At 46.8% G+C, this 23,271-nt stretch overlaps 2 protein-coding genes across 5 annotated transcripts in view; both read right to left on the bottom strand.

Annotated features, from left to right (window-relative positions):
• The window catches only part of TRPC4AP (transient receptor potential cation channel subfamily C member 4 associated protein), a 34,335-nt gene extending 22,120 nt beyond the window's left edge, over window positions 1-12,215 (bottom strand). The window contains exons 1-3 of one of the 3 annotated variants that reach the window (XM_005532862.3): window positions 12,052-12,215; window positions 1,215-1,343; window positions 846-962 (exon numbers count right to left, since the gene is read on the bottom strand). In XM_005532862.3, the coding sequence (XP_005532919.2) occupies window positions 846-962; window positions 1,215-1,343; window positions 12,052-12,183 (378 nt within the window). In that variant the 5' untranslated portion in view covers window positions 12,184-12,215. Of the gene's footprint in view, window positions 1-845; window positions 963-1,214; window positions 1,344-7,426; window positions 7,457-10,391; window positions 10,440-12,051 lie in introns of those variants that run through there. The other 2 variants (XM_014261405.2, XM_088064462.1) reach the window with 2 other exon arrangements.
• Window positions 12,216-13,377: 1,162 nt separating this feature from the next.
• EDEM2 (ER degradation enhancing alpha-mannosidase like protein 2) lies at window positions 13,378-22,710 on the bottom strand. Of its 2 annotated transcripts, XM_014261406.2 has the most exons (11): window positions 22,547-22,710; window positions 22,368-22,478; window positions 22,249-22,288; window positions 21,795-21,900; window positions 20,628-20,753; window positions 19,757-19,968; window positions 18,483-18,624; window positions 18,092-18,216; window positions 17,286-17,430; window positions 16,137-16,258; window positions 13,378-15,236 (listed from the first exon to the last, which is right to left on the bottom strand). In XM_014261406.2, exons 1-11 carry the CDS (start codon window positions 22,663-22,665, stop codon window positions 14,745-14,747), a joined length of 1,740 nt encoding a protein of 579 aa, XP_014116881.2. In that variant the 5' UTR covers window positions 22,666-22,710; the 3' UTR covers window positions 13,378-14,744. The 2 variants fall into 2 exon arrangements, with proteins under 2 accessions (XP_014116881.2, XP_087920858.1); XM_088064732.1 differs by lacking the exons at window positions 22,368-22,478; window positions 22,547-22,710 and having other exon boundaries at window positions 22,158-22,256.
• Between the last annotated feature and the right edge of the window lie 561 nt (window positions 22,711-23,271).

Raw genomic sequence — 23,271 nt, 5'->3', positions numbered from 1 at the left:
TTCTACAGAAGTACCACTATTTCCCTTTAAAAACAAGGGAAATTTAAAATATTTTCACAGTGTTCACATCTGCTCGGGTAGCTGAAGGTTTTTGCCCTCAACTGACAGCAGCAACCAAAGCAGCATCATTTCAAAACAACATAAACAGCACCTTTAAGTAAAAGTAAGCTAAGTGTGACAAGAAATAAATGGCAAAATCTGTTTAGCTAAACTAAATAGAGTCAATTAGTTCACTGGAAAATAAAAATTATACATTTCTAATGAAAACCGAGCCAGAGTAAGGCACCATAAAACTGAGCAAATGGGTATTTGTGCAATGTAGAATTCAAGCAAATAAACAAAATAACAAATTGCCAGGATGGCCACAGAAATCTTCCAGTTTTGTTTAAAAACTTTGCCACAGATGAAGCAATAAACACAGACAATATGGTTAAGACAGAGTCTTGGAGTGCTTAAACTGCCACAGACCCCCCAGTGTTAAGTGAAATTCTCACTGCTCCAATGCCAATTGTGTTATTTTATCTCACAATCAGGAATCATTTGAAATTGTCTTCATTCAGAACTAAAAGTCTCATTTTTTTAAGGTAAAAACAGACTGACTAAAGAAATAGCCAGGTATTCTATATCATATAAGAACAAAACACCTCACTTTGGATGTAATACCTTGAAAAATACATCCTTTTCTTATTCTGATTAACAGAAAGAGGAAGAAATCTAATGCTTAACACTAAATTGGTAAAGCCATTCTGTAGTTTGCATTTAGATGCTTCAAAGACCTCACTAAAGAGATTTTTCAGTGGGATGATTATCATACAGATCTTTTGATACTGAAAAACCACACTTACATCGACTCCTCCAAACAAGTCAAATGTGTATGTGTTTGGGAAACTGGACTCTTGAGCAGCTTTTCTGTCCTCTGTGACATAAACCATGGCTTCCATTGAAAGGAGAGGAGAAATTTCCTGCATGTAGAGAAAAAATAAAGAGATGGTTCAAAAAGAAAACTCTTCATCAGTGTAAACACAATTTTCTTCCACTATCTGTGTGATCCACTGACTAATCATTACCTGCACACCCAGCTCTTACTTACCAGCCAATTTTGGACAGATACCATCATGCAGCTTGAAAAATGAATAGAGTATGATCACAGTAGACTTTAAAGAAAGCCACAACAAAATTATCTCAAGCTTTAGGAAGAAGGGTGCAGCCATTACCTTTAGGATGCTTTGGCACTGGGAGAAGTCGCTGTTTGGGTGGCTGTGCTCATACAGTTTCTGCAACAGCAAGGGGATCCCATTCCATTTTGCCTGTTTATCCCTTTCCTTCAACAAGGCCTCCGTGATCTGCAAGGAAGGAAAAAAAGTGATTCCCATGTGTCCAATACTTCATAACCAGGAAAATAACCTTATCACCATCCTGGGAAAAGAGCTAGCAGTACCTTTTTCCATGCAGCAATTTATCCAGGAGAGGTAGCTGCAGAATTTTACAGATGCAAAATATCTTAAGCAGCACAGGGCTTAAAGCAGATGTCATTTAGAGTACATAATCTCATTCTGTACTTTTATATTGATTGTGTATTTTTAAATGGGAACACATTAGCCTCTAAACAATTCCATTAGCAGAACTCCAATTGACAGGTCAGTGGAGGAGGAAATGGGTGCCCTGACACTATCTCAAATTACACTGGTCAAAGGTGTAGAATGCTGAGGCTGGAAAGGCTTCATTACTTGATGCATTCAGCTAGAAAGGAGTATTTCCTCAGCCAAGTCCCTGAAGTCATTGGTCACAGCAATGACCCAAACCACAAAGATTTACAAGCAGGAACATATCAAAGATAGAAAATTCCCTCTTTAGTCTTGGGCTGGTTGTAAATGGAGATCACCAACTAAAATAGCAGAACAACAATGCTGGCATTATCCTGAGAAACCACAAAAAAAGAACACTTGGCATTCGTTACAATAGCTCTCCAAACTTTCTTCAATGTTCTTCCTTCTTCCCTAAAGTAAAAAAAAATAAATCCTATTTTCATCACTATGTTTAACACCTAAAAATAAAAGTAGCAGCACAAGACTAAAATATTCTGCTTAAAATCCACAGAAGATGTTTTGAAGCCTGAATACTTCCAGGTTAATGCCAGGAGATCTGTCAAGGAGGAGCTCAGGACATTCAATTAAAATCCATCACCCAGTCAATGCTGACCAAACTTTAACTCAACTCCTTTCTTTTCTGGTACTTCAGAGGTACCTACACCAACCCCAACACAAGGACTTACCCTTGTGCACAGGAGAAGGTAAAGCAAACAATTCCAGCAGGATTTTTGGCTGGGTTTACAAATGTTTTATGTGCCCTCCAAATAAAAACAACAAATAAAAAACCCTCCAATCCTCTGGTCATCACCTCAAGGCAAACTTTAGTAAACAGAATATCCTGAGGTGGGAGGGACCCACAGGATCAGCCAGCCCAGCCCTGGCCCTGCCCAGACCCCCCAACAACCCCACCCTGGGCATCCCTGGCAGCGCTGTCCAAACGCTCCTGGAGCTCTGGCAGCCTCGGGGCCGTGCCCATTCCCTGGGGAGCCTGGGCAGTGCCAGCACCTCTGGGGAAGAACCTTGCCCTGACATCCAGCCTGACCCTCCCTGGCACATTTGTGGGTTTGCTCTTACTCCTAGGCCTGGACTCCTAAGGTGCTCTCATTCTGCACCCTTCTGTGGTTAGGTGACATTTCCCTCCCACCTGCTTAAATCTCGCTTCTTATTCTTTCAGCCAAGACATTGTTCTCAGACACATTTCAGTGCACAATTCCAAAGGGTCATTCAATTCCTGATTAGACAATTATATGCAAATATACTCCAAATTCTGACTGAGAATTTAACCCTATTCTCTGCTGGTTATACAGAAGACCAGAGACCTGATTCAAGCTGAGAACTCAGCCTGGCAATGTAGCTGATGTGGGTCCTCACTCTCTTTCTAAGATTCCCAAGTACTTAGGATTCTTTTCCTGATGAAATACCTAAATTTTTAGCTAAATAAGAACTTCAAGGGTCTTGAAGTACCAGGTTTTCTTTCTACAAGCCAAGTGATTGAAGCAGCATAAGCACACCTGGGACATAAAATTCTCTCCAGTTTTTAACTTCTCCCTGCTTTCTGATTTCTCAGTCAGAGGAATCAACCAGCACTGCTGGAGAGTGAAACAGTTTCCTTCTGAGCAGGAGAAATAGCAGAGAACCAAACCAGAAAGCCAAAATGACTTCTCATCATTTGGGCTCTGGGTCAGCTCCTTGGAAGTCACAGATTCCATCTCCCCTTGAGATACCAAGCACAGAGGGAGCCAAAGGAGCTCTACCACTGCCACATCCCAGGTGTGGGAGGAGAACAAACCCACAGGCGGTGGAAGGAACGGGATTAACTGCTGGGCAAAGTGCAAAGAACACACAGCAAAATGCCAGGGAAAGAGTCCAACTCTCCAGCTCCAACTGATGTGGAAGATACCACAGGCAGGGATGACGTGCACAGGCTGCAATCTCAGGTTCCAGTAGCACAGAACAGAATCCAGCACTTAAATGCTCTCAGGAAAGTCCAAAACCCTTTAATTAACATTAAAACCTTGTGTTGGGTTTAACACCACATTGTTAATCACATGTATGCTTCTTGGTTTGGGGCAGGATCCATCTGAGCCACCTCCACTCCCATTTCTGTACTAGCAGGGCTTCCTCTCCCAGCCCCAGGCTCCAAGTGGTGGCCACAGGAAACTTTCAGAACTGAAATTCTGAAAGAGTGAAGCAAACATTTCCTTGCTCTCATCATCATATAACTGCTTTCAAAAGAAAAAAAAAATATATAAAAGAAAAGGATTTCTTTCTCCTGATTTAACATGTCTTTGGTTTCACTGCAAGCTCTGGCTTGTGGCCCCTGCTCTGTATTTGAGGCTGCCCTGGCTCTGGATATTTCCATTGTGGCTGGGTGGTATTTGCCAATGCAAAGATTTTGGATTCTGGGAAGGGATTAAAATTCAATCAGACTTTGTGGAGCTGTCTTTCTTCACAGCCATTTTGGTTAAAAACTGCATCTCCTATTTTCCATAACAGCAGCTAGTCAATGCTTTTCATTTATAAGCAAAAATGGTTTTCTTTTTGGGGAAATTTTACTGAATAGTCATCAAAATCAGCACTGGGTCTTTTGGGTCTCCTTTCCTCTGTGGAATTTTTGGTCTCATTCAAGCACAAAAAATGCAATCCAACACTGATATTCTTTATTCACTGAAAAGCCATGGATAAAATACCTGAAATCTTGCAACAAAACTCAAGAAGTAGAGGCTGTAGCAGCCCAGCTGGAAGAGGTATCCATTAAAAGCCAGGACCTCCCTAAGTGCTGGCAGCTGGCTTTGGAATTGTCACACCTTACTGGTGTTAGGACACAACACAGCAAGGATCACTTCCTGGGAAAACAAGAGCAGCGGCATATAAACCTCCCTAAGAGACAGGTACAGCAAACCAAACTGGGACAAACACCAGGACTCAACACAGTCACTTCCCAGATTGCTACAACACATCCAGCTCTGGCTCACAGAGAAACCCGAGGAAGGCACAGTGGGGCTCCCCGGGGTGCTTCTGCTCCAGATCCCTGAAAACACAGCAGCACAAATCAGCTCATCCACAGCTCCCAAGCTGTGTCCCAGTCCAAAGCTGTCTGGACAATCCTGGTTTTACACCCGTGGTTTTCCTGAATGCTGCTCCCCAGCCAGGTGATCACCACCTGGCCAGGACCATCCACATCCCCCTGCTCCAGCTGTGCCATGAAGCCGTGCCAGCATGGATTTGCTGGAAGGGCAAGCAGAGAGCTTTTAAATTCAGTGATAAAAAATGTGTCACCAGCCCACCTGTGACTGCAAGGTAGAACAGACTGAGTGGTTTTCTCTTTAAAGACTCCCATGGAAATGGAGCTCAGGATTTCCCAGGAGACTGACACAGACTCCAAAGACTGTTAACTACCATAGGAACACTTTCCGACTACACAGTTTAAATAACTTTTGTGCATAATTTTCCTTGACAGTATACAATGGGCTGAAAAAAGACACTGCACACAACTATTTATTTTAAATTTTAAATTTCCTTCTAATCCAGTTATTTTTAAATATTTGCAAAAATTATAGAATAAGAAGCACAGAATATCCTGAGCTGGGAGGGACCCACAGGATCAGCCAGCCCTGCCCAGACCCCCCAACAACCCCACCCTGGGCATCCCTGGCAGCGCTGTCCAAACGCTCCTGGAGCTCTGGCAGCCTCGGGGCCGTGCCCATTCCCTGGGGAGCCTGGGCAGTGCCAGCACCTCTGGGGAAGAACCTTGCCCTGACATCCAGCCTAAACCTGCCCTGACAGCATCGATTTGCATGATGGTCGATAAATAATTATGAAAAATACCTGCATCTTCATGAAGTTATGCACTAATATTTGCCTAAATCCATCCCTTGATCAGTCCAGTCTCCCTTTCACTTGTCCCCCTCCCCTTTGCTCGTCCTCCAGGCACAGCTGCTCCAGCAGCACAGGGGCAGTTCCTCCCCACCGCTGCGTCCATGCCCTGGCAAGTGCCCAGCACTGTGCTGCCAGCATTGCCAAAAGATTTCTTACTGCCCTGAGATCTCCTGGAGCTAAAGTCGCTCCCAAATCCCTTCCTCTTCCAGAGAGAATTTTCCTTCCCACCTCTTTTTCCACACTGTGACAATTTTCCTTGCCCTACAAAGCAAACCTCTGATTTTCCTAAGCTTGCCTCCACCCCTGTGCTGAGCTGTGGTCAGTGACACCTCCCTGTGTCTTCCCAAAACTGCCAACCGAAGGCCCAGCAATGGTGACAGCAAAGAAATACCAGCAGCTAATCCTCTCTTTGCTCTCCAGGGCAGAGCAAACAATTTCCTGATAAAATTGTGTCTCTGTTTCACATTTTACCCTTCAAACATTTCACTGTCTTGCTGAGTGCTCGCTACAGGAGGGCGTTTGCTGTCATCTCTCAGAAAGCAAAACCAGTGACTCAGGTGTCCAGGCATCCTTCACAGCACTGAAGGGTTCCTGCCGTGACAGACTTCACAGCTATGACACATCACTTAGAAGGTTTTTTTAATTCAATTTCTCATTGCAACCATACATTAAGACTGGAAGTGCTTTTTAAAAAAGCTGAATTTCCATTCTTGGGATTTTCCATGACCACTTCTGAAGTATATATTCAAACATCCTCAAAGTTTAAAAGGAAACAGGCACAAGATTATGGATCTTGACAAAGATATGCAAGCACACGGTCTCTACGTATTTTTAATAAATCTGAAGCCTTTCCACATCCTTTCCTTCAAGCCTTTTAAGCTGTACCTTTAAAAAAAACCCAGGAAACTAATATTTGTGCAATTATATGTTTAATTTTCCTCTGAACAGTAATAATATAGGAAGTAATTTCTGACAGACTACCAGGAGGATGATTATTCAGGATTTTGGGGAGTGTCCCACCATCCCAGCTCTGTACTGCATTTTCCTTTCCAGTTCCTAACAACCATCCATCAGCCTGGCTAAGCCACCTCCCTCCTCACACAACTTCAATCGTGCCTCTAACCAAGGCAAATGACCCTGCAAGCTTTGGTCTTAACACAACAGCTTCTGCAGGAACACAGCTGCTGGCCCATGGAGATTCTGGAAAGCATTCCAAGGGAGAAGCTGAGAATTGCAGCCCTGCAGCTCCGGGGCAGAACACACTGTGGTCAGTCACCAGCTGAGCTCTGATCAAAAACAGGGCAGAGCCCCACAGATATTAATCCTCAAAGGAAACTCTGCTGGGAGAAGTCTGTTTAAGTGCACTTATGTCCTGCCTCTTTCCAGGTTCCTTGATCCTTCAAGTGCAGATCAAGATTCCTTTAGCTAGATTCCCTTTCTCTATCCTCCCCAGCCCTGCATGGGGCCCCTCATCCCTTCTCCAGCCAGCCCAAAAGCCAGGAATGAACCCAGGGACACACTGTCCTAGGATAAAACATGCCAAAGCTTCCAGCCAGGCCTAACCATTCCCAGAGCTCCCAGACTACAGCTCTGCTCACCAGAACTGGAAGAAGAGCTGGTCTATCAAGACAAGGAGCAGGTCTCCTGAATCTCCAATCCCCACAGCACTTCCCAGAGCAGGACAATTCTAACACAGACCTTAGACACCAGCAGCTCTCCAAACCCACTACAGGATCTATCACATCAGAACAGAGCTACTAATGTTTGTTTTGCTGACCTTGCTCTCAGAGAAAAATAGATCAACTAATATGTATAATCATATTAAAATTATATTAACTTCTCAATTACTACTTTACCTTAAAACTTCCTAAGTTTCTTCTTTAATTCATTTTGACAGAAAAATAAAATCTGTAGGGCTATCTAAGAAAAAGCAAAGGGAGAACGATTATCACATCTACCTTCTTCTCACTCATCTTCAGTCACACAAAAAAAATCAGACACCAACACAGCTTAAGTCCAACACAGCCACTTTTTGAGCATTTCTAGTGCATGACAGAGCTCTGGTCCTGTTACATAATCAAAGCATGTCCAGGCTTTCCAACACTCCCTCACTGTCCTCCCCTGAAGAGGCCTAAGCCTGCTAACACCCACACAATTAGAGCTACTCAAGTGGATTATATTCACGTGAATGTTGTTTTGTTGGTGCTGTTGTAAGGATGGAACAAAAAGCTGACTCAACACCAAAATCTTTTCTCAGGGTTAGGAAGCTACTCCTGCTGATAACTTGTAATGGCAGGAGGTGGAAATCTGTATGTCTGAGGAAGAAAACATTTTCCTTCTACAGAGCACTTTTTAGAGTGGATAGGGACTGTCTTGCTAAGGGAAGTGTCTGCTCCAAGGGATAGCAAACATGAAATACAGACGGAAAAATGGACTCCTTTTTTCCATTCTGATTGTTTCAGCTAAGCCTTGGCAATCCTATGAGGGTGAGAGCAGTGCTGACGCTCAGCTCTTGGGACTGCACCAGGAGCATGTTAGTTTGCCAACAAATCCCTGGTCAGTCCATTATTACACTGCTGTCTTCAGAGATTCCCAGAGCTGCACCTAAATATCTTCTGGTTTCATGCCACATCCACGTTGTTCACAGCTGGCCTGCAGCAGATGAAGTGTGTACCTTCTTGCTAAGCGGATTTGAGCTTGATCAGCTGAGCCAGAGCGTTCTTGGCTTTCAAGGAACAGCAGCACAAACCTCGCCTCAGAGCCTGTGGTCCTTGACACAGCTGTGCCCTGAGAAGGACAACACTCCAGGCCCCTCACAAGCAATATTCTTCCGTATGAGAAATGTGTCACTTCTGGAAAGCTATTCTGCTGCTGGTTCACCAGGACCTGCAAAGCCCCTTGCACTGGCTCTGTGCTCAGAGCAGGGCAAATCCTGATCCAAGGTTATGCAATCTGATACCAAGACTGAGGCTTGTATGCAGGGCAGCAGCTGATGCCAGCAATATGGATAAAACAGATCCAGGAACAAATAATGGCAGTATCAACTGAAATCTGCTTTAGCTAATCAACTTCTTATCACAGAATCATTTAGATTGGAAAAGACCTCCAAGACCATAGAGTCCAACCTGTGCCTGATCCCCACCTTATCACCCAGCCCAGAGCACTGAGCACCACGTCCTGTTGTTTCCTGGACATCTCTAGCGATGGGGACTCCACCATCTCTCTGGGCAGCCCCTGACAATGCCTGAACCATCCTTTCCAGGAAGAAATTCCTCCTGTTGTCCAAACTGAACCTCCCCTGGCTCAGCTTGGGGCCATTTCCTCTTGTCCTGTCCTTGCAACCTGGGAGTAGAGCCCAACCCTCACCTGCCGGCCCCCACCTGTCAGAGAGTTGTGCAGAGCCAGAAGTTCCCTGTGAGCCTCCTTTTCTCAAGACTGATCCTCCTTCCCAGCTCCCTCAGCCACTCCTCATATGACTGACTCTCCAGTTCTGTTGCCCTTCTCTGAATAATTTATTATTAATAATAAAGCAAGACACCAATTGGCAAGGAAGCCAAGGGCTCTGGGTAGGTGAGCACAGCGGGAACATGCAGAGATCCAGATTTCAGAGCCTCAGCTGACCTCAAAACTGCCAGATATTCAGAGAGCTGTTGCTGTCAAAACTGCTTGTATGTCCCTGTAAGATCAGAGTGATGAACTTTTAGATGCAGGCCTGTCACCAGTGATCCTTCCCAGCTCACAGCTAAGCTCCTACTTTCCTCATACAAAAATGGATCTTGAGATCACCTAAGAATAGCACACAAAGCTTTGTTCAGGGCTAAATGCCACTGCTGCCCATGGCAGGCACCCCAGCATGGAACTGTGTTTCCCAATCTCCCTGAATGAACACCTTGAGAAGGGTTTCCCCTTCCTACAGGACACCAGCAGTGCAGTCCAGGCAGCACATGACACAAAACTTCCTTCCAAAACACAGAGAGAAAGAGCTTCAAGGACACTCTCATGACTTGCTCTACACCCCAACACAGCAACCTGAGCCGCTCTCAGGCTCGGTAGGAACAAATCAGTTGAGAAACGTAAGCAAGGACTCCCATGCTGCAACTGAGGAGTCAACTGCACAAAAACAGGGGATGTTTTGATAAAACATGGAACTTAAAAAAAGAAAAAGAAAGCAGGCAAAACTGCCTTGGGATTCTTTAAAAGTTACATCAAAGTGTTTTATATTTAGATTGTCTACAAACAAAAAACTGAATCAAGGTAAAAGTACCGAAACATGGAATTTATAAAGTTCAAAATCATTCAGGGAGTTGTTATTCCCCCTGCCTTAGTGTAAGAGAATCATAGAATGGTTTGGATTGGGAAGAACCTTAAAGCTCTTTCAGTCCCACACCCTGCCATGGCAGGGATACCTTCCACTATCCCAGGTTGCTCCAAGTCCCATCCAACCTTGGACACTTCCAGGGATCCAGGGACAGCCCCAGCCTTTTCTGTGCACCCTGTGCCAGGGTCTCCCCACCCTCACAAGGAAGAATTTCTTCCCAATATCCCATCCAACCTCTGGCAGTGAGAAGCCATTCTCTGTTGTTCTGTCACTCCATGCTTTTATACAAAGTGATTTAAAACATCCTCTTATAGCATTTATGAAGTGCTGGGAGCATTACGTGTCCAAGCTTTAACTCTCAGGGCAGCAAGAGGGATGCAAAAATTTTTCAAGTAAAACAAAACAAAACCCCAGTGACAAAAACACCACCTCATTCTTGGGCATTATAAGGAGTATGCAACCAGCAGAAGCTTCCTTGATTGCTATAAAAGCTTAAAAGCCCAAAATGAAAACAGTAGCACTGAATTTTTCAAGCAAACCAAAGCCCAGAGGTGGAAGCACCATTACAGAGACAACAGAGGTGCATAAGGTTGCTATAGGTTTACCTGACTGAAATTGCAGTGGCTGAAGATGTGCATGAAAGAAAGAGTGCAGAGGTGGACAGGTAAGGCAGTGAGACAGAGTTTGTCCACATGCAGTAAGAAATCCACTCCTAAAACAATCGCAAGGAAAGGAATCAGTACAGGTTTATATTCACAAAAATTAATGGCTCTTCTTAAGGATTAACCAACCTAGCAGCTGAGGAAGCAGCAAAGTAAGGATAAAAGAGCTGTAAAAACACATTTGCTCTTTTACCTCTCTGCTACAGAACAAGGCACAGATATTCATGATGAACACGATGCCTTAGGATTTTAGCTTTTATATTTTCCATCTATTTGTAACCCTGCAGTTCTCAGTGTATAACTCTAAACTCCACACACACTGGGAGCTGCTGCTTTCCCAGTTTGGGCAGACACAATTCCTCTCCATGCCTGGCAATCAAAGACACCTCACACTGCCTCAGGCCCCCAGAGATGGAAACAAAAGGGAGTCAGGGGCAGCAAACTTGGGGTAAATGACTTCATTACCTGAAGCTGTAATTGGAATATTAACCCCCAATATGCAAATGAACCAAAGTTATAAAAGTGTGAAACCCTGTGACCCCTGGTCCATTTTGGGTGCAGCCCCTGGGGGGGCTCCATCTGTCCTGGATGTACCTGAAGGCCCTTCAATAAACAGAACTGCTTTTTATTCTCTTCATTTTGTCTGGTGCCTGTTTTTAGGTAGTCCCAAAAAGGCATGAAATAAATCTTCTCTTAATAATTGCTAGGAGTCCTTGTTTATCAAGGAAAATGCTGTTGTCTGGACTAGTGAATTAGAGAAATGCCACTTTTTATTCCATCTGATCTCTCTTAAAGATACTTCAGCTCAGTAAATCAGCACCTGAATGCAAGTTCTTTATCTCAGGTTTCATTTTCCAAGTCTTTGCACCATTCTGCATTTAATCTGCAAGGAAAATGCCAATTATTCTCCATAAAAATAAATTAATAGTCCATTATCCTTTAGCAGCTTTTCCAAAAAAGCCAGTATCAGCACACGAGAGGCACAGGCCCGGGGCAAGGAGCTGATTTCATTCCTTGGTATTTCCCAGCATCATCAACTGGGAAAGATGACAAGAAACAGATCCGGAGCAGCTTCTCATAAAACGACCTGCGTTACAGAGCTAAAATGTCTCCTAAGCCCTAATACCACGAGGCTGCCTTTGTCCAGGAAATACGTTTAAATTTCGATGCTGCATTGTTACAGTCCCAGGCAGAGCTTCCTTTCTTTGCAGGGAAGGCCACACGGAACGAAGAGGCGGAGAACGGCTGGGAAATGCCCATGCTGCTCTCGGAGCTGCCGGAGCCCGGCCGAGGCCGGGGAGGCGGCACGCGGAGCACCGAGGCCCCGGGACACCCCAGCAGGGCCGCCCCTCCAGCACCGCGGCAAAGCCCGAGCACCTCCGGGGAGCTCCGGAGCGCCGAGCCCGGGCTGGGAGCGGCCGTTCTCCCCGAGCAGGCCCCGCGCGGCCAGCCGGGCTCTCCCCGGCCGCGCAGCTCCGCCAGACACCCGGGAAGGAGGCGCTGCACCCCCCGCTCCCAAACCGCACGGGCCCCCTCAGGCCCCGCGGCCCTCCCCGCTTCGCCCACCCGGCCCGGGTCCCACGGGCGGCCCGCCGCGCGTTACCTGCGCCCCGCTGGTCAAACCGCGCCCGCTGAGCTGCCCGTGCCGCAGCTGTGCCAAGATGTTGGTGGTCGCGGCGCGGGCCCCGCCGGTGCCGGTGCCGGGCCCCGTGCCGCCCCCCGCCACGGCCGCCATGGCCTCCGCGCTGGGGACACAAACAGCGCTCCCTCCCCTCGGCCCGCTCCGCCCCGTGCGCAGCCGCGGCGCGGCCTCGCCAACATGGCGGCCGGAAGGGTGTGGGGGGAGCCATGGCCGCCGGGCCCCGCCGCGCTGCCCCTGCCCGCGGCTCTGCCTCCCGCCGGCCCCTGCCCCACTGCCAGCGGGCTGCCTTCATCGGCACCGGGCTGCCTTCGTCGGCACCGGGCTGCCTTCATCGGCACCGGGCTGCCTTCATCGGCACCGGGCTGCCTTCATCGGCACCGGGCTGCCTTCATCGGCACCGGGCTGCCTTCATTTCCCTCAGGAAATAAAGCCCTCCAGCCACAAAGGCCCAGCCACACCGTCTTCCTTTTAAAGAAAAGCGTACCGAGAACTCCGATCACAGTTCGGTTTTGTTAAAATAAAGGCTTGGTAAGATGGAACACCGGAACAAGGAACAGTTGAGGCTGTTCTGTGTTGTTCTGAGTTACTCAGCCCACAGCGCTAATCCGAGATTAGTTGGTCATAATACCGAAGTTTCAGTTCCTGTCTGGGCCACTGACTTGAAGTTGGACTCAATCATCCGTGTGTGTGCCTTCCAACTCAGACAAATCTGGGAGTCTAAGCAAGATCCATCTAATTACTCACAGCAGCCAGGGACAAATGAGTTCTCTCAGCTCCAGCCATGCTGAGGAACAACCTCATCTCCCAAGCCTACAGCCCCTTGGTTCTGCTGCTGGAAGTTCCTGGATGAGGGGACCAAAATGCCCTGGTCAGGAGGGATCTCATGAGTTGGAGATCTGCCCCCATCCCGTAATTTTCCTCTACCTCACAGCTGGGACAATGCTGAGTTTCAGGACCTGACCCAGCACTGAGCAAAGCCGTTAGAGAAGGCCTGGGGTTTGTTTTCTGAAGATTAAATGAACAGCTGGAAAATAAAGAGAAAACAGAACCTACAGTGACAACAAGAAGCCATTAACAAGAGCTTCATTGCTGTCCAACAATGCCTGGTTTTGGGTGCTCCTCTCTCAGAAGGGCTGCAAAGGCTGTGTCAATGCAGAATTCCTGCACAGTCCCAGCTGCCGTGGGAAAGAAGGACACAACTAGAAGTTCTATAGCTTTCCAGTCCTTTCAATATGCCTGTCCAACACTGCGTCTCTTACACACTGCTCATTCACAACTGCAACAGGATTTCTACCCCAAAGGATAAAATGCAAATTTTATTTAACTTTACAGCACTAGTAGAGGTCAAAACAACAACAAAAAAATTACTTTCTCAAGGCAACCACACAGCAGCAGAGTGGGCACTGGCCCAGTTGTACTTAAGCATTTCCCTGTTCAGAGGGATTTATTTATCCTGTACCTCTAGCCCAGTAAAGTAACTGTAGGTTGTGTGTAGCTTGCTCCAAGCTCCTCACTCTCCAGCAGGCCTGAAGAAAGTCCATCAACTTTTCTGCCCCTCTTTTTGTTTTTCTTTTAGAAAGAAAAACCTCTTGGTTGGCTGATTCCTCCTTTTCTGGTCACTGCTCACACCTGTTGCAAAGACACTAATAATGTATTTAAAGATTTGGATGTGCCCAGTCAGCTGAACACTGAGAGGTTTGTGAACATCTGTTCAGCTGCACCAAGGCAGAGCTGCAATTTCAGCCTGGGCTGAGTCCCCTTTCCACCCAAGCCTTGTGCGTGGCTCATGTTCAGCCCAGCTGGGGCACTCGGGGGTGGCTGCACTGCCTGAGGTACACTGAAATATGTGGGGCCCAAAGGGAAGTTAGAAAGAGGAAGGAAATGGGGAAATAAAAAATAAGCATGTTAGATTCTTTAAAAAGAAAGCAAGCTACACTGAAGAATCAATCAGACATTTCCTAGTCCACCCTCCAGCTCAGTTTTTTGTCCAGACATTACCTGGATTTTTACTGAAGTGGTTTTCAGGCAGGAGGTACTATTGACCTACACTGATCTGAAACAGGGGGACCAAGCACTTTCCCATGTTCCAAGTGCTCCTCTCCCCCCATGCCATCCTTCATGCCCAACAGAAACGCCACAGCTACAAATCTGAGCCTTCACCTTAAAATAAATAAGTTTTCTCCACTGGGCAGCCATTTGTCAACATGAACTACATGTTTATAAAGTGGACAAAGATAAAGATGGAGCACACAGAGAGTGGTAGTGAAGCTACAGTACTTCCTGCTTTTCCCCTTATGATGAGAAGCTCAGGCTCATTTTTGTAGAACAAAGTAAGCTGGAGTGTTTCTGTAAGCCTGTAAAACTTACAAAATGCAATAAAAAAGGTACTTTTAACATGCAGAACTTTCTTTTTCTGGACACCTGTTTGATATTCAGGCAACCAGCTGCTTTGAGATCAGCAGCTCAACAGCATTAACAGATGGTATCCGAGTCATGGCTTAGAAAGGAGCAGTAGCAGAATTTAATGGGAAGTTGTTTCACTTCATAATAGAATTCACATTGTGAGGTACCACACTTTCCATTATGAAACTATAAAAATATATTCCCAGAATCTGAAACGAGTTCAATAATTTAAACCAATGATGCAAAGAGGATCAGGTGTTATCTAGGAAGACCTGTCCCAGTACTGCAAGCTTGGAGTTAAAAGATTGACTGGGGCAGCTCAGGAGGGAGTGTGAGCTTTTCTTAGAGTTTCTCTTCTCTCCAGGTTTCTCTGAAGAGGCATCTTTGGGATCTTTGGCATTTTCCCCTTCACCATGGTCAGGAGCTCTTTTTAAAGTGAATTTCTTGTTTTTTTTCTGTGAGTAGAATTCCTTCATCAAGTCTTCCACCTCCCACTGCTCTTCTTTGCGCTTCCTACAGCAGTGCAGGGCAGCAGGGTCGATGGGATGAGCCTCGGTGTTGAAGATGTACCCTCCAGCATCGAGGACACACTCCCCATACGGTGTGACCACCACATCGAAGTCTGAGCCATCATTGTGGATGAAGTTGTCTGGGTCAAACAGCAGGTACAAGTATTTGATTGTTTCAGCCAAGAAAAAGGATTCCATGCGATTATCCAGCCTGTGGTCCCTCAAGTCTTTGATCTACAAGAGAAGGAACAGCGTGGGTTAAGTTACATCAAATTCAGTAAGTTATGAATTTAGGGAGAAAAGTAAAACCAACTTGGAATTCATTTCAGTCAAACAGCACAGTATGACACCAACTCACCCTCATAGAATGGTCTGGATTGCAAGAGACCTTAAAGCCCATCCCATTCCACTCCCTGCCAAGGGAGTGAAACCTTCCACTATCCCAGGCTGCTCCAAGCAACCTGGCCTTGGATATTTCAGGGATCCAGGGGCAGCCCCAGCTTCTCTGGGCACCCTGTGCCAGGGCCTCCTGACCCTCACAGGGAAGAATTTCTTCCTAACACTTAAGCTCACCCTCAGTTCAGTCTGGCCAAGGAGAAGAGCTTCCCTTCATTTCCCCACTAAAGAAAAAAAGTCATAATACTTTTACCTACTTCCAATATTTTTAAAGAGATTTTTGTAAAATAGAGCTTGAAGCATGTTTGAAATCCTCTATTAAATAACTATAGAAATCACTCACTGCACTTCTCAGGTGTTTTGACCAGATTTCCAAGGCATATAGTAGGAAAGCCAAATCACACACCTGGCAGAAGGAGCCTGCAGGAGAGCCTTCCTACTCAGCTGCAACACCTACTAGAAATGCAGGAGAAGCTTCTGGTGCTTTCCCATGTTTTGGGCTCTGGGGCAACAGCCCACGATAGAATTTGGCCCACGGTGAGGAAGCTAGGACCAGAAACGTAACCAGCAATTACCAGAGCAGCTTCACAGAGAAATACAAGGGGCTTGTTGGAAAAATATCACATTTGCTCAAAACAATTGCTTGACTCAATGGCAAAACATCACTCATGAGAACACCTTCTAAAAGCTGGTTTTTAGCAGCCCTTCAGCCGCCATGGCAGATGATTTAGCACTCACAGTTGCAAATCCACAGTCCACCTTGCTGATTTTCTCTATGGACTCCACAGCGTCTCTCCCCAGCTCCAGGAGCGTGGGGTCTCTCGTGGCACGGTACAGATACATCGCGCTCTCAATCAGCTCTGCAAAACACCCAAACATTTGCCAGCACAAAGATTATCAAACCATACAAACAGCAAAGATGAGCTATTCCTTGAACTAATTTAAAAATACTTCAGCAAAACCAGGTGAACAGCCTGGCTTGCCTGGCTCCAAGCACAGATTTTCCTTTCCCTAAGGATGTGCTACAAAGTAATTCCCTCTAACCAGCCTGCAGCAGCTCAGGTAAGAGTGACTAATGCTCCCTCCCACATTCAGCGAGTGGGAAAGAAGCAAGAGACAAAAAGATTAATACTCAGTTGTCAAAGTTAAAAAAAATGCTTCTGGAAAGGATTACAGAAAAGAAATTCAATCCTCAAGATACAGTTTTTAAATACAGTGGAAATACTCTATACAGAGAACATAAGTAGCACGCTGTGTTTAATTACTAAAGGAACTGGTCTTTATACTTTAACACCTTTGATAGTTAGGGCTGATGAGTATTTTTGGTAGATTTGTCCAGTGTGGATGTCACCTGAACACTCAGACCAAAAGGAATTTACTTATTCTCATTTACATTTATGGACACACTGATCAGGTTGATTTTTTTTTTTTTTCTTTTGGTCAGAGTTGTAAAAAATGAGAAAAAAAAGAGAGATAATTTCCTTACAGTATCACAGACAACACAGAATCCTTCCTAGATGCAGAACTGGAACAGTCTATTCACACTCACTTTCACTTCCTCAATTTAAAGGACACAAGCAGTCCCTTTAACATTTCACATGGCTGAAGCACCCCATGCCAGACAATCTAACACTTAAACATGTCAAATCCCACACTGTGAACAAAATTCCTTACCAGGCCACCTTTCTATAGTAACACTATGGTTTCCTTCCTGTCTTTGTGAGTGGGGGAAACAAAACATGAAGCTTTAACTCTGGAAATCCCTGCACAAATCCATGCAGGAACTGAGTCAGAGCAAAACTGGGGAGGAAACTGTGGTGTAACTAACATCTCCCAACCAGAGCTAAAGCAGGAGTTCATGTCCTTTTTAATTTCAGTTCTGTTTACCAGGTCTGAGTGGATATCCTTCCCTCTTGTCCACTGTGTATCCCTGGGGAATGTTGTAGAACTCAGGCAGGCCCCCAAACTGCTTCCAGACCGTGTAATAGTTGAGGAAGGTGCGCATGGCATTATCTACATCCCCAATGAGGCTCTGAGAGACAGGAAACAGCAAAAAAACATGGGAGTGAAGAAAAACCAGCCCAGGAATTGATGCAATAACACTGCAATAGGCAAAGAAATATCCAGTGACAGAAATGGGTATTTCAGCAGCTCTGAGTGGTGTAACTGACCCTGGGGCACAATGCCTTAAGAACAGGTAAAAGTAAAAATGCTGCTTTTCTGGTGGATCACATTCCCACACCTGAAATAATATGAAGACTGATTTTTTTTTTTTTTAAAGAAGGCTCTGTTTCTTCAGTCAAATGTTTAGTCAATCACAGCATCCAATCTCTTAGTTAGGAAAACAAAGTCTCAGTCCAAACATGAAGACTGATGAGAAAAAATTCACACAAATAAAACATTTGTGAGGTGGTAGAAAATGAGGTGTGAGGTTCTTTTTCCTTGCATTCCTATTTGGATTATGGGACTACTGTCAGTGCCCTCCCATCATGCTGAATGGGAGACTGTAGATAAAATCAACGTTTTCTTCAACATCATCTTCTACAGGCTCAGGCTACTGCAGATTTCACCAGAGATCAAACCAAACTTTTCAACCTGCACAGATGAGGGTTATATTTGTAATCTTTTTCCTGAAGACCAGCCCCTGACAGATGAACAGAATCACCAGATGCTGCTGGCATGACTGCTCTTACCTGCAGGCCTGGCCAGTATGCCTCCAGGGACTGGAACACAGGCATGGACACCGTTCCTTTGTACATCTGAACCCACAGGTACCAGTCATCAAACTTGGTGTAATTTTTGATAGCTTTGTTATATTCTGTAAAGAAACAGATGGGTAGGTAAGCCATCTGTAACAACAACAAAGGAAAACAAGAAAAAAGCTTATTTTTAAGAATGCCCCTTTTTCACTTGAGCCATGTTCAATGACTTCTCAGGGTGCTCACTTTGGTAACTTTGTTGTCACAGACTGTTCAAAAGTATCACAGCAAAGCCTTCAGTACAGTCTTGAATGTGCCCCATTAGATCCTTCTTCTCCTCCTGCCACAGGTGCTGGGCCCCTTCCCACAGAACACAAACACTCACCTAAAAACATGGACATCAGCTCCTCGTCCTGCAGGAGGATGGCTCCTTTAACCAGGTATTCAAAGTAGGAGTCCACTCCTGCTCCAATCCCAGCATCCTGGGCCACCCACTTGGCACTGATCACATCAATGTGGTTCCCCACCTGGAAGGAGTGAAGGACAAGGAGAGAGGGACTTAAAGTGACACAAGAAATCCTTTTTTCAGACCATCAGTTCCACAGATAGGCAGTGTCCATTCCAACCAGTATTTTCTCCATTACAGGACACATTTATCAGCATTAGAGAAGTACAAACTGTAGAAAATACAATTCTTATGCTGGTAATGTATTTTACATATCTAATAAACATTTTATGCTTCCAATATCAAAGCTTCACTGGCCAAAACAATACATTACAATGCTGCTGTAAAAATGCACAATTTCAACATGAAGTGTCTGGTCCTAATTCTGATCTTGCAAAAGTGTACAGAAGGATGGAGAGGTGCAGATACAGAGACAGAGGCCAAGAACGTCAAAGGCACAGGAGCTGCCATGTTAATATTTAAATAGATGCTGGCACTCTTCAGCCTGTGAACAAACCCAGCTGATGGAGAATACACAATCATGTCTTTCTTAGCAAACATGAAATAAAACCAGCAATGATCAAGGATTTGGAGTATAAATCAAAAATAAACAAATCCTAAAGCAAACAAAGGGAAACGTTTCTTCCTACAGCCTGTGAATAATTTGTTGCAATAAACACAAGGTATAAATAAATCTGTTTTACTTCACATATGCATCATCAAGAGTTCACAGAGGTTAAAAAGCAGCAACAGAAAAGAGCAGGAGACAAGGAACATGGAGATAATACTGCCAGCTCTGGCCATTCCTGAACACCAGAGCTGTACAGGCTGGTAATGTCTCAGTACACTTGCCAGGCTCTTGCTCTCTTCCCTAGGCCTTTGTCCCACTAGACATCAGACAGACTTTTCATTTAATCTGCTACAGCTGCTGTCACAAGAGCTGCAGCACCCAGCAGGAGGCATTTGTCTCCCAGCCACATCTGGTGTGGGCCAGAACAATGGGATAATGTTGGGCTGCTGCAGTAAAGCAGGGATGTGGATGCTGCAGGTGTTCAGGAACAATGTCAAACATGAGCCTTCAGCCCAGTTAGGAGCACCGTGGTTATTTATCCAATTCTATCTCCTCTCTGTTGATGCTTTTTGATGCCTAGAATTGCATCCACAAAGCTACACAAAAAGCAGCCCAGCACATTTCAAGTCCATTCCTCACTCACCAGCCCAATATCTGAGCGATTTTTCCACAGTGCCTTCAAAGCCTTCCTGGCAACATCCTCGAACACTGGGTCACCAGTGAGGTGGCTTAAGGTGGCAAACTCCACTATAAACGTGCCAATTCCAGCAGTACAGGTGACTGGGGTCTCCCCAGGGTTTACTCCATGCAGCAGGTTCACTGTGCCATAGGGCATCCCAGTTGGGGTCTGAAAAGCTGAAGCACAGAATTTTGGGGTCACAGAAGTGCTCAGAGTTGTGTTTAACAGACTCTCAAGCAAACACGTGCCTCACATCCCACTGCACACGGCAGGAAGTGGGTCTGGAGTAACTGCAGAGAACAAAATGAGAAGTAGGGTGTGATCCTGGGAGGGTCAGAGAGGGTATCCCAAGGTATACACAGTCCTGAGGAGGTCCTGGGCATCTCTTCCACCTTGCCAGAGCAGCAGACTGCATCCCCACATTCTTTTACAGCACAAGCAAGGTGGTCACTAAACACACTGGCCAGCAAAGGGCAAACAGTGGGGCTGTGATCACTCCATGGGTACACACACGGGAACAGTGCCACACCACAAGGGCACACAACCCAGCTGCAGCCCATAAGAACTTCTTGTCTTTATAAGCTGCTGCCTCAAAGCCTTTATTTATTGTTTATATGAAATATATTTCCCCTCAGTAAGCAACGAGCACACAGCACCTGGCATGAACACATACAACAACATCTTCCCTACAAACTAAACTTGGAGCACTGAGCTTGGAGCTCAGGTACCACAGGACTGGTTTTTGAGCTGGTTCATCCAGCAGTGCATCTCCCATCACAGGCAGCAGCCAGCTCATGACCCCCAGCACAGTGACACACAGCAGACAGGGGCTCACCTGGCAGCAGTTTGCGAGCTGCTTCCTCAGCCATCCTCAGCAGAGGTCCCGAGCACGGCCAGCCTGCTTCCACTTCAACCCCAGCCTTCCTGGAGAGCAGGTGAGCAGAGAGGAGCCCTCCCACCACTGCAAGGACACATCAGAATCCATTACACCATGTGGGGAGGAATGACTCTAATTCAAATCCACAAAAGAAGAGTGATCTGTTTCTTGTTGCTTGTTTGCAGGGCAGCAGAAACGTGTGGAGTGACAGGACAAGGGGTGATGGCTTCAATTTGAGAGGGCAGGGTTAGATGGGATATTGGCAAGAAATTCATACCTCCAGGTGGGGAGACTCTGGCACAGGGTGCTCAGAGAAGCTCTGGCTGCCCCTGGATCCTTGGAAGTGCCCAAGGCCAGGTTGGACAGGCTTTAGAGCAGCCTGGGATAGTGGAAGGTGTCCCTGCCCATGTCAGGGGGTGGAATGGATGATCTTTAAGGTCCTTTCCCCCCTAAACCACTCTCAGATTCTATGGTATGTTTCTTTTTTCCAGGAAGAGTCAAGAATTCCCGTGTGACAGCAGCTGTGAGTTATTAGCAGTATTTAGCTATTACTTACATAGCTAATACAGCTATATTAGATAATATTAGTTATTTCACAGGGTTGTCTGTGGTCACATAACAACCACAGAGAAATTACACTGTGACAGAAATTAGCACAGCAGTAGTTGGCAGGACAAACAACAAAAGCATAACTAACAATTTTGTGCCTTGACAGTGTCTTTTAGCTGGGTGGCACTGAAGCAGTCAGGCATTCAGGGAGTAGGACTCCAAAAGTCTTTGTGATTTTGAAGAAAAAAAAACAGAATAATCCTAAAAATTGAGAATCTCTACTCCAAAGGAATATACAAAAGATGACAGGATAAAATCTGGATGCTTTCAGCAAAAAATATATTTATTCCAAAGCTGAAAACCTTACACCAGAATACTGAAAGTGCCACATCTACTTCTGCTTGTGTTTAGACAGGAAGCAAAAAGGGGTGTGCAAAGACTGAAAGGAAGTGATGTTTGTTTGGGGTTTTCTCTCTGTTTATGGGTCCTCTTACTCTGCATCCCAAACTCCCTCTGACCACCTCCCCACCTCTGAGACTCGTACAGGAAGGAAAGCCAACACAAACCCCACCTCACCTCGAATGTTTGTTTCAAAGACAGATGCGTTGACATCAATATCGAAGTCCACCCCCTCCTGCAGCACATTGACAACTCGCTGGAACTCAGAAACATTTCCCAAGATCTGCAGAGAGAATCAGGCTTAGAGTTCATGGAAAGACAAAGAGCAGTTCAATATCTGGGGCTGATTTTAATCTGGTCTTACTACTGAAATCATTAACTACAGATATTACTAAAAAACTGACTGACAGTTTCATCTTGTTTCAAAATGCTTTTTTCACACACACTTTAGGTCTTTACTCCAGAGGGTGTCAGGAAAGGGACAACCCCTCCAAGGGGTGATGCAAAGGGAAATGGAAAGTTCTCAGGTCAATGAATAACCTTTTGGCACCAGCACATAAAATCCAGGTGTACAGGTGGCACACAGGGGCCTTGAGCAGGCTGTGGGCACTCAGGGCTGGCTCCAACTCACCAGCAGGGTGTCCAGGGCGTCGATCAGGGTCAGGGAGAAGCTGCGGAGGAGACAATCGAGGTGACACCTGGCGGAGGGGGGCGGCCCATCCCCATCCCCGCCCCGGGACTAGCCCTTACCTGCCCCAGGTGTCCTGCCCGTCGCACGTCAGCGGCCGCAGCTCGTCGTACGGGAAGGCGCTCTCCAGGTAGTGCTCGTAGGCGTGGTAGAACATGGCACGCACCCGCTCCCTGCGGCACAAGCACGGCGCGCTCAGCCCCGGCCCGGCTGGGCCCCGCACGGCCCGCTCCGTACTCACCGGTAGGAAGCCACGTCCAGCCCGCGGGCGGCCGCGCCGCCGCCCACCGGGAGCCGCAGCGCCCAGAGGCACAGCAGCGGGCCGAGGAAGCGCTGCACGGCCGCGCCGGGGCCCCGCATGGCCGGACCCTCACCGGGACTCGCTCCCCGAGCCCTCCCGCTCCCCGTCCCCGAGCGCCCTCACGGCCGCCTCAGCCCTGGCCCCGCCCCTCCTCCCCCTCCAGCCAATGGGAGCGGCCTTCACCTCTCCTAGCCACGCCCCTCTCACCGCCTGCCAGCCAATGGAAGATTTCTCCGCCCCAGATCGGCCCCGCCCTAATGCCCCCACCAGCCAATAGAATATGTCTCCGCTTCACCTGGCCCCGCCCCACCTCCCCTCCAGCCAATGGGAGCGGGGAGCGCTCCGCGCCGGTGCGGTGCGGACCGCGGAGCGAGCGGCGGTGCTTTGGCGGCTCCCGGGGCGGTGCTGCCGCCTCAGCGGCCTGTGCTGCCCTGGCCGCGGCGTTTGTCACCGGGACTGTTCGTGCCGTACCTCTGCGGAGGCTGCAACCCACCGGCTGGATGGCACGGGGCAGTGGCGGAGCGGGCAGCGCTTTGGGTGCTGCTCTCAAGCCCCAAAGCCTGAGATAAATAAATGAAGCTAGCGAGTGCTGTGACGCTCCCATAGAAACGAGGCGGTGCCACCCGGGAAGGTGCAGGTCCCGTGTGGGACGAGGCCGCGCCGCG

This window comes from Pseudopodoces humilis, chromosome 19, assembly GCF_049639895.1.
Source record: "Pseudopodoces humilis isolate 2021_Gansu_Grassland_sample_001 chromosome 19, ASM4963989v1, whole genome shotgun sequence".
Taxonomy (NCBI): Eukaryota; Metazoa; Chordata; class Aves; order Passeriformes; family Paridae; genus Pseudopodoces; species Pseudopodoces humilis.
The sequence above is the reverse complement of the archived record's forward strand: the minus strand, read 5'-3'. Positions and strand labels throughout refer to the sequence as shown.

What these genes read in the sequence shown, in the direction of transcription:
- EDEM2 (XM_014261406.2), bottom strand. Translation starts at nt 22,665, where the DNA reads ATGCGGGGCCCCGGCGCGGCCGTGCAGCGCTTCCTCGGCCCGCTGCTG. An exon ending in ACGCCCTGGACACCCTGCTG is followed by an intron (nt 21,901 to 22,248) that starts GTGAGTTGGAGC and finishes TTCTCTCTGCAG; the next exon opens with ATCTTGGGAAATGTTTCTGA. An exon ending in ATCGCTCAGATATTGGGCTG is followed by an intron (nt 18,625 to 19,756) that starts GTGAGTGAGGAA and finishes CACTCCTTCCAG; the next exon opens with GTGGGGAACCACATTGATGT.